This window comes from Mustela nivalis, assembly GCF_964662115.1.
Source record: "Mustela nivalis genome assembly, chromosome: 3".
NCBI lineage: Eukaryota > Metazoa > Chordata > Mammalia > Carnivora > Mustelidae > Mustela > Mustela nivalis.
The window spans coordinates 169,097,758-169,111,685 of NC_139022.1; the positions used below are offsets into that span (position 1 = coordinate 169,097,758).

The following is a 13,928-nucleotide window of genomic DNA, read 5'->3' on the forward strand; positions in this document are numbered from 1 at the left end:
GGCAAGAAAAGCAGAAATGTGTCCCATTTCCTTACTTAGTAGTTGAATTTGTGAAAATTTTGAGTATCTTTAAGATACTAATAAGGCAATACATGTAATATCAATAGTCTGACCACTCAAAGAAATGTCAGACTAACAATGCATACAATGAGCCTGAGGTCAAGCTCCCAGGGAGAGTGGAGGGGCGGGGTCCCCTGCTTCCCACTACCTGCCAGGGAAGGCACCTGCCACTACAGCAGCGGAGGGCCCACGAGACAGAGCAGGTCCTGCCTATTTCCGCCATCAGGCGCTGGGTTGTGAGCAAAGGAAGGTCGTCAAATAACAAATCAAATACACTAAAAGAAGTTGAAAGAAAAGATCAATCAGGTTCAAGAACAGTTAGAGGAGACAGAAAGCCAGGTAGAAAGGATCAGCTTTCTACATGCGGAGATAAATAATGGAAGACCAAAGAACACGAGGGAGGCCGGAGGAACAAGTGTGGAGGGCAGCCGCATTACATCAAATCCTTGCAGACGCCCCACATTCATCATGTCGTTGCAGCGCTTGGGGACTATGCACATGACTTCCACGGCTCTCTGCGGGGGAGAGAAAGCAGATGCACCGGTCAGCTCCCTCGGGACAGCTGGTGTGTCCACCCTCCACCCCACCCCCGAGTTGGGTTCCCTCCTTCCTCCCCAACCCCAGGGTGCGGAGGGCACATCCAGGTAGAGGACAGACCCCTCCTAGGGACAGGCTCCTCCGGGGTAAAGATGCTTGGGGGACACTGGAGACAGGGGTGGGGAGGATTAAGTGGGGGGCCTGGCGAGCACAGGGTGGGCCCAGCAGGGGACCTAAGTACCTCCAATTCTGACGTGTCCAGGCTCGCTTTTTTGGAATACTTGAGGAAGTCCTGCAAGGAACGCGGGGAGGAGGACATGATAAGGGCAACAACCGCAACAGCCGCCACTAAGCTGTTTGCTCGTTCCTGCCGCGCCAGGCGCCAGGCTAAGCGTCTCGGTTGTATGCTTTCGTTGTTTCTCCCTGTAACACAACACTCTTAGGAGGATTTTGAGCCACAGCAGCGTAGAGTCAACCACATCTAAGCAGGTACCGGCTCCTCTTTTACTCCACGATGGCTCTGGGCTCCATGGATACCTGGTTTCTAAGTGTGGTAACTCCAGGACTCTCCACATATTACAACACCCACTTTCGTCATGGAAAACCGTGTGGCTTTGCCTTTAATCGCATTGACAAATTTAAACTAACCAAGGGCTTCTGAGCTCTGTCAGAGCCAACAGAAAGCAAGAGGCGGGACTGAAATTTTAATTTCACCCAGGACCCCAGGAAGATCAGAAAACTCGAAAGGCCAAGAAAGCCAAGGAAAACCATTAGCATTCAACGATCTGTGATGGTGAAAAAAGTTCACTTCAAGTGACGTTTTGATTCAGAACTTGATGTAAATGAAAAATCGAGGAAATGGTATAAGGTGCTTTATTAGACTTGAAGAAATTTACTCTGAAATATTTAAAATCAGGAATCAGAAGACCACTTTAGATTTCTTTATAGGAAAGACTCCCCTCCCCTGCCCAACCCCTCCTTCTCCTCACCCGTCCGGTCCCCTCACCAAAACAACTGCTGACCCCAGAGTCTGCAGCCAAGTCGGCCCCATGCAAAGCCTCACCTTCAGGAGCAGCTGGTACTTCATGATCCTCTGCACTGGTTTGATTAACAGATCTGTGAGCTGCAGCCTGTGGCCCAGGCGCTGCTTTAAGTCCTGTTGTTTTAAAGGAGAAAAGAAAGACTCGTAAGTGCTGCCTTTCAGAGGACAACTGTTGAATCCCTGCATGGGTCAGAAATGCTAACTACCCAGCAGGAAAGACAGGAAAGGCGTGGGGTGGGGCCAGGGACCTCGCTGCCCCCAAACCAGTCAGGGTGCCACCAGTTTGCAGAATGGCCTCTTCCAACCTTTCAGGGCAGTTTTCAAAATAGTCTTTTTTTCCTTATTTAAAGACCTTCTTTCACTTGGTTTCTTTTATTCATATAAACACATGCTTTATTTTTAGGCTGAGAGTTTAGATCATGAGTTGTGAATCTGTAGAGAGCCTTAAGTTCAAAATTCCTGAAAAAAACCCTTATTTTAACAATGACCCCAGTCTTCTGAAGGTTAATGGATATACAATCATAGACTAAATTCATACTAATTTCTCTAATTTATAGGAAAGGATTACTTAGTTCCTAGGAAAAATGGTATTTTAGGTTTGGGACATCAACCGTACACAGAAGATTCAGAAATATTTGTTTTTTTCTTGGGTCTTACCTCAAAAAAGGTATCAATGTATTCTGAGACAATGTGCTCAGACTTTGGTTTATTTTGACAATAAACTATGTACATGTGCAACCTTCTCTCCTAGGAACGAAAAAGGAAAACAGACGGGTTAAAACAATCGGAAGTTCAATTAGAATATAAGAGCACACACACATTTCAGCACATTCATCAAGGAAATTTTCTTAAAACAAAACTGTGGTTTAGGCCGGTGGGAGTGCATTCCAGAGACATGAGTAGGCCAGCATTCTGCTCTGTGGCTCCACAGGCCATCTTTCCTCCTCGCCCCCTCAGGTATTTCAAACCCCTCACTGCACCGGGCAATACAGGGGCAACAAGAGGACATGGTTCTTCATGTTAAAAGGAGAATTACTGCCACCCATCCAAATGGCCCAGGGCTCTAGGACGCCTCGTTGGCTTTGGCAGGGAAGAAAAAGCTCTTTTACTTCAGATACTAAAGGCGGGGAGAAAACGTACACACTGAGCCCTCCCTGAATCCGGTGATCCTCAAAGTGTGGTGTGCCCACCCCTGGGGGTCCCTGTGTCCTTTCAGGGAATCCAGTGGGTCAAAATTATTTTCAGACTAATATTAAGGTAAAATTTGGCCCTGTCTTTGTGCTACCATCTCAATGATGTGCAAAACCAGCCAGCACCTGACAAATATTCACCACTGCACATTTGCAGAAGACTGCCAGTTCCACCTCAGAATGTTCCGGCTGCAGTCATAAAAATCCATTTAATTAAAACTCAACCATGGACTATACATCTTTTTAACATTCTTAAGACAAAACAGAGGTCCACCTAACACTTCTGTGGCATACGACAGTTGTCCCAAGCAGAAGCACTTGAGACACCGAGCTGTGGGCCGCCATTTTTACTTGAAAGGAGAGGGGACACAAACTATATTTATACTTGGGTCTCTGACAGTCATCTCCTTGAACATGAACAAAAGAAGCCTGTTGTTTTCAAGGCAAACCAGCAGTATCTGTTGATAATGAAACTCTGAGCTTTCAAGTTAAAGATGAGAATTTTGGAAAACATGGTATCTGCCACTGTGAACTTAATACCTAAAGATTGGTCTAGAGAGAGGGTTGATGACATCAACAAATCTGACTTTTTGATACTGTGTAACAAAATGTGTCAGTATCTGGAAACTCCGTCTAAATTGTTGAGCCAGTATTTTCCAACTGACCAAGGCACAACTGCACAAGCTAGTGCATGAGTGGAAGCCTGCCCGTGGGAGGCGCTTCCAGTAAAACAGGAAGGCAGAAGTCCACCATAGAGTTTTCCAGATTCCCTGTGGCAGCTAACCTTTAAGATACTATTACGTGGTCGAGTTCTGGTGTGGCATCTCAGAAAACTGCTCATAATTATTACCTGAAAAGAGTATTAAAATACTTCTTTCCAACTCTCTGCTTATATGAGGATGGATTTTTTTCCATATATTTTTAACCAAAAAACCATTGCACAACAGAATGAATGTAGAAGCAGATATAAAAATCCATCTGTCTTCTATTAAGGCAGACATTAAAGAGATTTGCAAAAATGCAAAAACTCATATCACTAGCTTTTTATAAATGCAGAAATTTTTCCTAAAAAAAAAACCCATTAATGCTAATACACTTATTTCAGATACACATATATATATTTAGCTACTACATTAAACCTAAACCTAAACCTAAACTGTACGTTCAGGTACTTCACTATCGTCACTAAACAACTGTCTGCCCACAGATATCCCCAAATGCTCCTGCTTCAAGTCTGCCTCTGGTCCCCCTTTGGACCACTCTGCACTGCGCTGAGCTGCACAGCCAGCTGGGGCCAGGTGACTGGGGAAGCACGTCATTTGTGGGCAAGAGTGGGGTTTAATTCCAATTTGCTGACACTACACAGTTTGATTTGATTCTTAACACAAGCACTTTTGTAAACAACCAGTGAGTTCTCCTTTAATCTGAAAAACCAGTCACTGAACACAACGATATCAGAACAGAATATAAATAAATGTTATTGTACTGACATGTTTAACAAAAAGGGATCCTAGTTTTTCTGGATCTTCAAGGCACTTCTCCAACTCTCCTAAAAAAAAGCTGGAACAAGAAGAGAAATATTAGAGCCATTTCCAACTTGGCCTTCTGATTTTAGTCAAAATAGTCTGTTGTGACATGAGCAATTGGGAAATGTCAAGCATATACTTAAGAAATCGAATGTGCCCAGAAAACATTTTGTTAGGGCAGGAACCAAGAGAGATGTACAGGTGAAAAAAAGGCAAAATGAGACGATCCTTTGACCAGCGACCTTTCCTTCTCTTAGACAATCAACATTTTTTGTCTCACTTTTCTTAAGGACACAAGCAATAACATACCACGGCTGAATACAGACAAAAAAAAGTTTCAACACAATTGGTCATTTTTATTTCTGAATTCTTGAGTTTCATATATTTTTACAGTCACTTTTAGGAGGCTCAAATTGAATAATCGATATAAAATACTGAGTATGTTACCTGTGCCACTTTTATAACATTTTCCCAAATACCATCCAAAGTAACCTCTAGGTTATGTATAGCAGTTCCCATTAGAGACAGAAATCGGGTATGACCGCAGCAACACAAGGGCTGCGGGCAAGCACTCTAGCTCTTCTGGGCTGCAGTCTCAAAGATGCATGCCCCCCTTAGTTAGTACTTACCCATGTTGACATTTATGTCTGGTATTTTATTAACCCACAAACCAACATATCTATTAAGGTCATTTTGAATTTTCTAGCACTTGAGGTTTAATTATAGCTGTGCACACACTGTGCAGGCCCTATCTTCAGGGGCAACTTCTCTGTCTGGTCATCCCAGGAGCACTGTGTTGTTCCCTCTTTCCCATCACAGCTTCATAGCCAGACTCAGGGACGGCAGACTACAGAGAAGCACCAAATATCCCCTTTCTAAAATCAGGTTCACTGTAGGTTCGTGAGAAGTCTATCGTCAATAGAGCGATCAGTTATGCTGTGACTGCAAGTGGCCATTCACTTACCTGTGAGTCGACTGAATTAGACATTAGAGGGATATGAAAATGATGACCCTGAATCTGGGTTCAAGGGTTTTACATTCTTTAAGGACAGATGAATTTAGAAACAATAAAACACTACTATACACCACTCTGATAACTCCCGTATCAGCACAGTATTTTAGTTTCAAAAGCACATTTATGTATGCTATGTGCAAGGAGAACAGAGCGCATCTGCTTGGAGTGATGAGGTCTAACGGAGAGTGATCATTTGACCTGGGCTTTGAAGGGGGATAGGAGCACTCTGCAGGCCAAGGGGACAGCGATGCACATAGAGACAGTAAAGCAGGTGGCCTGTGCAGGTCATGGGAATAGATCAGGGCTACTGGAATACTCCACATATCAGTGGCTGGCATTAAGCAATCTGCAGATGATTCAGTCTTTTAAATTAACAGTAAGGTGACCTGAAGGGGCCTATGTGCTGTAGCACCAGCCTCCATGTCAATCTCCTTATTAGGATGGGTGTGACAAGGTGCTGGGGTCCAATGCTTTGGGCGCAGTCATATCTGCTTTTTCCATTTACAATCGTTAGAAAAAACAGTATCTTTAAAACTCTCTAACAGTAATTTGTATTTACTCAAGAGGTGGCTGCAGTTCTAATTAGAAACATTTACTGATGCTTACTCTACAGAGATGGTGTTCTAAGTGCTTTGCACGTATTAACTCAGTCTCTCTTCATGAAAACCCCCATGAGGGGTGGGTAAGACTCTGATCCACATTGTGTAGGTGGAGAACGAAGGACAGGAGAAGAGAAGCAAGTGGATTAAGGCCAGGACTGGGCTCTGAACCCAGGCGGTCTGGCTTGATGCTGGTGCTTCCAGCCATCCCCATAGGTGCTCCCTGGATGTACCAGGAAGCAGAACAGACTTGCCCCCCTGCCATGACATGCTACCACAAAACTCCTTGGCACATCAGTATTTCTTCTTCTTCTTCTTCTTCTTCTTTTTTTTTTTTTTTAAGATTTACTCACTCATTTTAGAGAGTGTGCACCAGCAGCGGGAGGGGCAGAAGGAGAGAGAATTTCAAGCAGACTGCACTGAGCAAGAAGCCTGATGCAGGGCTCAAGCCCAAGACCCTGCGATCATGACCTGAACTGAAATTGAGAGTTGGATGCTTAATCGCCTGAGCCACCCAGGTGCCCTTATCAGTACTTCCTCTGTACCAGCTGCCTCTGGGAGGCCACACAGGTAATAAAAGAACACGAACAACCACACATCCTTTACCATTTGCCTGCCACAAGGCAGTTTAGCAAGTGGTGATGCTGTGTACACCATCACACAGGGCAAGTATCTTACGTACTCTCTGTGCCAATCATAAATCTGATGGATGTTGCCAAATACAATCTTGTCCTTTCCTTTCATGTCATCAGGAACGCCATCTTCTTTCATAAGAGCCATGTAGCCCTAGAATTGAATATTTAAAAATAACTTTGCTTCACTGAACGTATCTTGATCAAGTAATGACTTATGGACTAAAAGTCATCAAGAAAAAAACAGACATATACAACTGTCTCAAAACCCAGTATTTCTTTAAAAACAAACAAAAGCTATGCAGGAAAGAGTCCTGCCTGGCACTTAAAATGTCCCCCCATACACACTGCCATGACTTTCTCTCCTTGGACTGTGTGGCATTCGTAGATCCAAAGTCTTCTAAGGAACTGAAGACATTTAAATGTAAATGGTTTCATAAAACAAATCATCTTATCAGCTTGTAAACATTAAATATTTGGCCAGAAATATATTTTCTCTGTTCTTAGCATAATATAAACAGATTTCCTTTTCTTTTTGGATTAGTTACATAATTTGTTAAATAAGAATTTAACAGTATTCTTTCCATAAGTGGATTTTTAAATAACACTTGATTAAGTATGTTGATAAAATGTCATTTCAGCTTCTTGAGTGGGATTCAGCCTATACACACTTATCTCTTAAGTAAATTCAAGTGACTTATATTGCAGATACAACGAGCATGCTAAATCTTTTGCTGCACACTTAACTGTGAATGCTGTTACTTTTAATGGAATGAACATCCCCAAAGTACTGTCTTAAATACATTTATGAAGTCAAAGAAATGGTAAAACTGTATATCATAAAAATTGCTTTTTGATGAGTTGAGTTTATAAAAAAGATTACGCCCTGGACCTGAATGACTGGGTTAAGTGATGCTTTGTGAAAATGCCTTGATGCCTTGATGCTGTGTGAAAGACCATGGTTTTGTTATAGCTACACCATGCATAGCAACTTCTGGGCCATGAATATGGTGATGTTTTTGTTCTGGGGAAAGTATAAACAGATGGCCTACTGTAGCCACAGGCCAGTTCTGAACCCAGGTGGATTCAGGATGGAATTGATGCCACAGCTAGTCACAATGGACTTCTTCAACCAACGACGTTCTCAATTCTGCGATGATATCCATGTTTGTAAATAATCAAAAGCAAGATTCCCATGTCATAAATACAATGGCTGGATATAATTTAAAAACTTAATTGTAAAAAAAAGTAATTACGTCAAAGATACACTATGTGAAAAAGAAGCATTTACAAGTGAATACAGATGAAGGTGATTGGCTAAATTTCATTTTCCTGAAACTTGGTTTTCTTTTGGGGGAAAGGATGTCAAAATGTTTTTAAAGCTTTTGAGAAGGTATCAGTGTTAAACTGTCAAACATGATACCCCCTTGCCAACTCTTAGGGCTGATGCAGGTTATTAAATCTCTGAAAACATACCTCAACCACACAGCCGAGGTCCCGCACATAGTCACGCTCTGTCTCCACCAGTTCTTGCAAAACATAGCTGGAAAGAGAGAAAAACCAGTGTTTACAATTCAAACTCTTCTCATTTCCTGAACGATTCTTCAGCACTTTGCTTTTGTCAGGTGAGACTCCCACTGGGACTATCCTGTAATTTATCAAACTTGCACAACTGGGTCTCCAATTCCTGAATGTCCCAAATCACTTACAGGTTCATGTACATAACCCTCAAGAGCTGGGGACTCTGATCACATACATGGATAATCAAGAGAGACTTAGACATAATTTTTCTGCATAAAGGCATGACATTAAAGAAAGCAAGTTTGTTGTGTTCTGTTTTTAAAAGATTACATCATTTTAAGCTTCACTGGACCTACAAGAAAAAACTTTAATTCAGATGTTTAAAGCTTTGGGTCTGATCACTGAGCCAAAAGTGTGAGCCTGAAGGCTCACAACTGTTTGCAAGGACTCTCTGATAAGACAATTAGTTGATCAAAAGAGCATACCACCTCAGCTGGCCTGGAAACGTCTGTTGGTCTGCTCATCATTCATTCAGCCCCCACAGGCTGCGCCTCTCCCGAGGGCGACCATCATTCTCCGATCCAGAGTGCTCCACAGAGCGCTCAGGAAAACCGAGTCTCTGCCCTCACACAATTATTTCCTCTTCTCTGAAGGCAAGGTTAAATCCTTTTGTAATATTTCTCAGGATTCCCCTTTTCACCATAAGCAGCTTTACTGGAACTGAGAAACACTATCACTAAGGTTATATTAAAAAAATATTCAAGGTTCAGGACTCGATCTGATTTTATGTTGTCTTCTTTCCTTCACAGGTCATATGTAATATAAAGCATAGGAGTTTCTCACTAGAAGTGACAGAAGAAATTCTTGTATCATTCTTATTTATAAATAAAGTATAACATACAAATACCAAACACTGCAGCTACGGTGGGGGAGGCAACTGGCTGGCTCAGTCAGTAGAGCAGGCTTTCTGGATCTTAGAGTTGTGAGTTCGAGCCCCTTGTTTGGTGTAGAGCTTACTCAAACAACACAACATAAACATAATATAACATAAATAAAATAAAATAAGTGATTTCCAAACTCTTAAAAAAGAAAACCCTGCAGCTATGACTTCCTGCACCCTTATGAGGCTCTGAGAGATTCTCAAAGACCTATCCAACTACTCCAGGAGTGACCCAGAGACGGATCGCTGTTACATGTGTGAAGGTGACAGAGACAGGAGGAAATCTGACCAACGCGGACATGGAAATGTGTCTTACTGCCGTCTCTTTAGGGAGCTGGATTTTCTTTCTTCCATCTCATCAATGGGTGAGGAGGAGGACAGGAGGGAGTTGTCTGAAGGGTTGAAGGAGGGGCTGCTACTGTCTCCCTGGTCAACAAGGAGTGAGCTGGGACGATCCTCCAGCGCCTGAAAGAAAACCAGACCACCAGTCACATTTCCTGCCTATGGTCCAGGAGCCTGGAGTTAGAATGAAGAAACTTTGTAAGTCAGAAAAGACAGAAGGCCTGATGGTAAAGTCAGAAGATCTATGTTTGTGATATTACATGGTATTTCATAACAAAACCCCCGACTATTAACACAAATACTGAGCAAGAGAAGCTGTATAAATGAGGAAGGCAAAAAGGACAGTACATTTATATGCATTAATAAATTCTATTCCTTTTCACCAGATAGTTAGAAATAGCCCAACTTGTTTCCATCACAGAACTGCCCCCATTTCTGGATGTAGCAGGCAGTCCACACGTAGCCATTTTCCCACAGTTCTGAGATAGCAGGACCATTTCAGAAGTGCGCAGAACCTCCTCCATCAGGCCAGCCTACCCCAGGCACATCACCCGTGTCCCCAGCTGGTGGGCTACGCAGCAGTGTGGGCCATCTCTATTTTAATTTAGACAGTGTGGGGGCTGTTCTTGATTATCCGTGAAGCCTTGACTCTGCCTTCAGTGCACACACATTGCCCAGCTGAATGGAGCTCTATCTCTGGACGCTCACCACATCCTTCCTCTCTTCCATGGGAAGCAGCTGTCATGCTGCCTCAATGAGGTATCCTAAACTCCCTCTCCTCCACTGGAGTTTAGTTTCCACGAGTGATTGCTGTGAGTGCTGTAGTCTGTGTAGAACCTTGAATGAAGCTTTGCAGGTGTTCAACACATCTAAGATGAATCTCGACTTCTGTCCTGGACTAATGTGACAATGATAAGCGACTGCTTACTTTCTAGTTGGTACATATTAACTATGCTTTTTAACTGAATTCCCAAAGCTCCCAACAGGTGTGGGTTATAATATTTTGAAATTTCTAAAGCACGCAGCTGGATATATAGGATGATCAAGAAGTATTTATCTAGATGGGAGCTGGGAAAATGTGATTAACTTACCCTCCAACAAAAAGCTCAATCCAAACTGCAGGAACACTTCATATTCTGCATCAAATCAGAACTCCTAATGCTCGTCCCATTTTTTTCCCCTTAAGAGTAAAAGACCAATGCTGACCTCGTCACTGAGCCCAGATACGAGGACACAAAGTCTGTGCATGTAGTTTTGTTCACCAAACCCATGGAGCTGTGGAAACACACTAACTGCTGCACTTATTAGTGACAAATCGGGAACAGCGTTCAATGAGAACATAGCACTCTGTTCTTGAAATAATTAGCTATTGGCCTCTACTGGAAGCAAGCACTTTGCAGGAAGCCTCGGGCTGGCTCTGTGCTCATCGAACTCCTTGAGGGGAGGCTGGAGTCTGGAGGTGGAGGGAAGGACTCTATGCACCGTCTCTGGTCTAGATTTGCGAGGAAAAAGCTAATGCTCACTAGATTCAGTTCTGTTCATTTCAATGGTGATAAAAAAGAAAGAAAATAGAGAAGATGTCTCCTGATGCCCCTTCACACAGTGCAGTGAGCAATGAGGCCAAGCAGTGGAAATGGTTGGTGTCAGTGAAGCCCTGATGGTCGGCTGGCAGGACGGCTGTCTGGACGGCCAAGGGTGGAGATGGGAGGCGTGGACCCCGCTGGGCAGCCAGTGAGGGCAAGGAAAGGCTTCCACCGGACTAGCCTTCGGAACCAGAATTCCTGGGACTTCACAGATTCAGGTGAATTTCTTGTGAAGTCCTCTGGGTTTGGTGGTGTTCTGTGGGCAGGTTTTTGTCAACTTTTATTCCTTGGATGAGGACAGGTCTGCACAGATAATCCATCTCTTCTAAGGTTAGTTTTGGTAAACTAACTCATTTGGTAAACTGCTCATTTCATCCAGGTTCTCCAATTTACTTTCAAAGACCTCAACAAAAAGTATTATAATGATTTTAATTTCCTTAGTTGGCTCCTCTCTTATAATTCTTGTATTGTGAATTTGCTTCCCCTTCTATTTTCTTGAGGTTACCTGATGTTTATTACTTCTTCAAATAACAAATTTTGGTTTTATTTATTCCATTTTTCTATTTCTCAACTCATTATTTCTGTTGTTTTTCTAGTATCTTGAGATAGATGTTTATTCATTTTTTACTCTTTCTCATGTCTCCCTTTATATTTAGATCAACGAAGAAGAGAAAACCCCAAAGTCAAGTGCAAATGGTCATAGTGGCTGTGGGCTTCCAGAGTTCAGGAAAGACACACCAGGTTTCCCACACCGCCTGGACCTGGGATGTGGAGGTCAGGGAGAGGAGTGAAATAGTTTCCAGGGTGGTTTTATTTTGCAGATCAACTCTGCAGAATTTAGGGTTAGGAGGTTCAATTCCCTGAATATCATACTGTGTAACAGTTGAACAACTTCTTCCCAGGCCAGTAAGTTAGTATGTAGCTTCTGAAGGACGACCAACTCAGCCTGAGAGGTCACCCACAAGAAAACGAATGCGGATGACCAGGGATCTACAGCATATGGTAAACGTGCTGCAGTACGGGACCCTAGTTCACAGGCACAGAACAGGTGAAAGGATATTAAAATGATTCAGAGTTTTCATTGACAAAAAGCAGTTCTCCTCTGACATCAGAGGATTAGTGACAGGAAATCAACACAGAGCAACTTTTCCCTTGAGCCAAAAAAAGAGGGCAGAATCTAGATTATATTCCATGGACAGTGAAAATGGGATAAGTCCATCATGAACAGCATAAACATGGTCCTCCAATGGGAAAGGCAAGCACTTGTGACTACCCACGTGGATGGAACCTGGCCAGGAGCTGAGCAAACAGTCCTTATGCTGAGTTTACAGCTGAAGGACACAGGCTTGGAGAGCCCAAGTGTAAGTAGCAGCGTCTGAACGTGAGTGTATGCTCTTTCCGTGATGGCAAGAGCTTTGTTCCTGTTAAGTGAAGGAGAAAACTGAGTAGAAAGAATTGAGTTTCAACTGGTAAAGTTTAATGCTTTGGAAATGACAGGAAGGAATGGAGCAGTAAGAGCTGAAAGAAACCACATCCTAGAACCCCTCTCCATTTCAAGACCATGTGAATTAACGACAAATGCATCGCAGCCCACTTCAAATGGAATGCAGTTCCAACCCAGAATGACGACGAGAAGGCTGACAAAGGCAACCTCATAACCTTGCTTGGGAAAACTATTCAATTATTAGACAGAATGATTTTAATGATCATATAATCGAGGAGTATAAATGACTGTTTTTAAAATGTTTAAAGATGCGTGAAAGCTCACAGGGTACAATTTAAGTACCCTTTGTTTAGACCATCAATCAAGCTGTCTCAAAGAGACTGCCGGGATGCGATTTAGCTCAGTTCAAACTGAAATGATCCTAAACTCTTGACCAGTAGAGTCAAGTTCTTGGGGTTTTCTACCAAGTACTAGCAACTTTCCTAACTTCTGAGCCCATCATGTCGCTTTCAGAACGTGACTACCTGGGAAGAAATTCCAGTTATGGCACAGTGAAACAGTCTGAATTTCCCCTGATACAATTCACACTTGACTGAATCAACCACAGTTTCATAGCAAATATGGTCAATTCCAGTCTGTTTCATGTGGTATTCACAGACAGGCTGACCGTTTTCTTGCTATCTCTGATGGTTAGAATGATCAGATGATTAAAAAAAAAATCAGATGACTGGTTAGAACCTATGGTAGAAGAAACAGGGATGATATATTACCCAGTTAATACCTAATGGAAGAGAAATTTCCTTGAAAAAGTATATTCTTCCATCTGGCAATTCCAGTGCTAGAAATTTACCCTACACACACTTAACCAACATGGAGGTTTACCATAGTGTAAAACTGAACACAACTTTACACACACACACACACACACACACACACACACATATTATTATTATGAATTTGTTTAAATAAATTATATAGTATAATCAGGTCTCTGCTCCTTACTGGCTAGTTAAGTTTTAAACTCTGCGGCTTCAGTTCTGTCATCTCTAAGATAAAATGTCAGTAATGTGTACTTACCTCATTGGGCTCCTACTAAGTTAATACAGACACAGAATAGTGCCCGCTACAGAAGAATCCCTCAGTAGATTATCACTGCATCCACCCAATGGACTACCATACAGATATTACAAGGAATGATGTAAACCTTAAATACTGATGTGAGAAACTCCTCGAAATTTATTAAGTCTTAGAATATTAAAAACAGAATGAATCCTTTTTGAAAAACAGAGCATGGACAAGCACCCTCTCCCTCCCCATAAATGTTTGCACCCTGCATAGAAAATGTCTTGAGGGAAACATACTGATCACAGTGGTTACTCTGGAAGACCGACAGCTGGGAGAGGCTGAGGGCTTTTATTTTCGGAGGGTGACTTAAAAGATTAAGTAATACACCGTAAATCCAAATGAAAGATCTCAGAGACAGTGAGAGGAACCAAC

The 13,928-nt window shown here is 42.5% G+C and overlaps 1 protein-coding gene across 5 annotated transcripts in view; it reads right to left on the minus strand.

Moving 5' to 3' along the window:
• TRIO (trio Rho guanine nucleotide exchange factor) overlaps positions 1-13,928 on the minus strand; it is a 337,805-nt gene that overhangs the window by 21,618 nt on the left and 302,259 nt on the right. For all 5 annotated transcript variants that reach the window (XR_014310227.1, XM_082725152.1, XM_082725151.1 and 2 more), the window contains exons 38-45: positions 9,379-9,527; positions 8,078-8,144; positions 6,652-6,755; positions 4,320-4,389; positions 2,297-2,386; positions 1,661-1,753; positions 839-889; positions 498-575 (exon numbers count right to left, since the gene is read on the minus strand). Coding sequence is in view for 4 of the 5 variants with exons in the window: in XM_082725152.1 (XP_082581278.1) it covers positions 498-575; positions 839-889; positions 1,661-1,753; positions 2,297-2,386; positions 4,320-4,389; positions 6,652-6,755; positions 8,078-8,144; positions 9,379-9,527 (702 nt within the window). In the remaining variant the exon portion in view is untranslated. The remainder of the gene's footprint in view (positions 1-497; positions 576-838; positions 890-1,660; positions 1,754-2,296; positions 2,387-4,319; positions 4,390-6,651; positions 6,756-8,077; positions 8,145-9,378; positions 9,528-13,928) is intronic.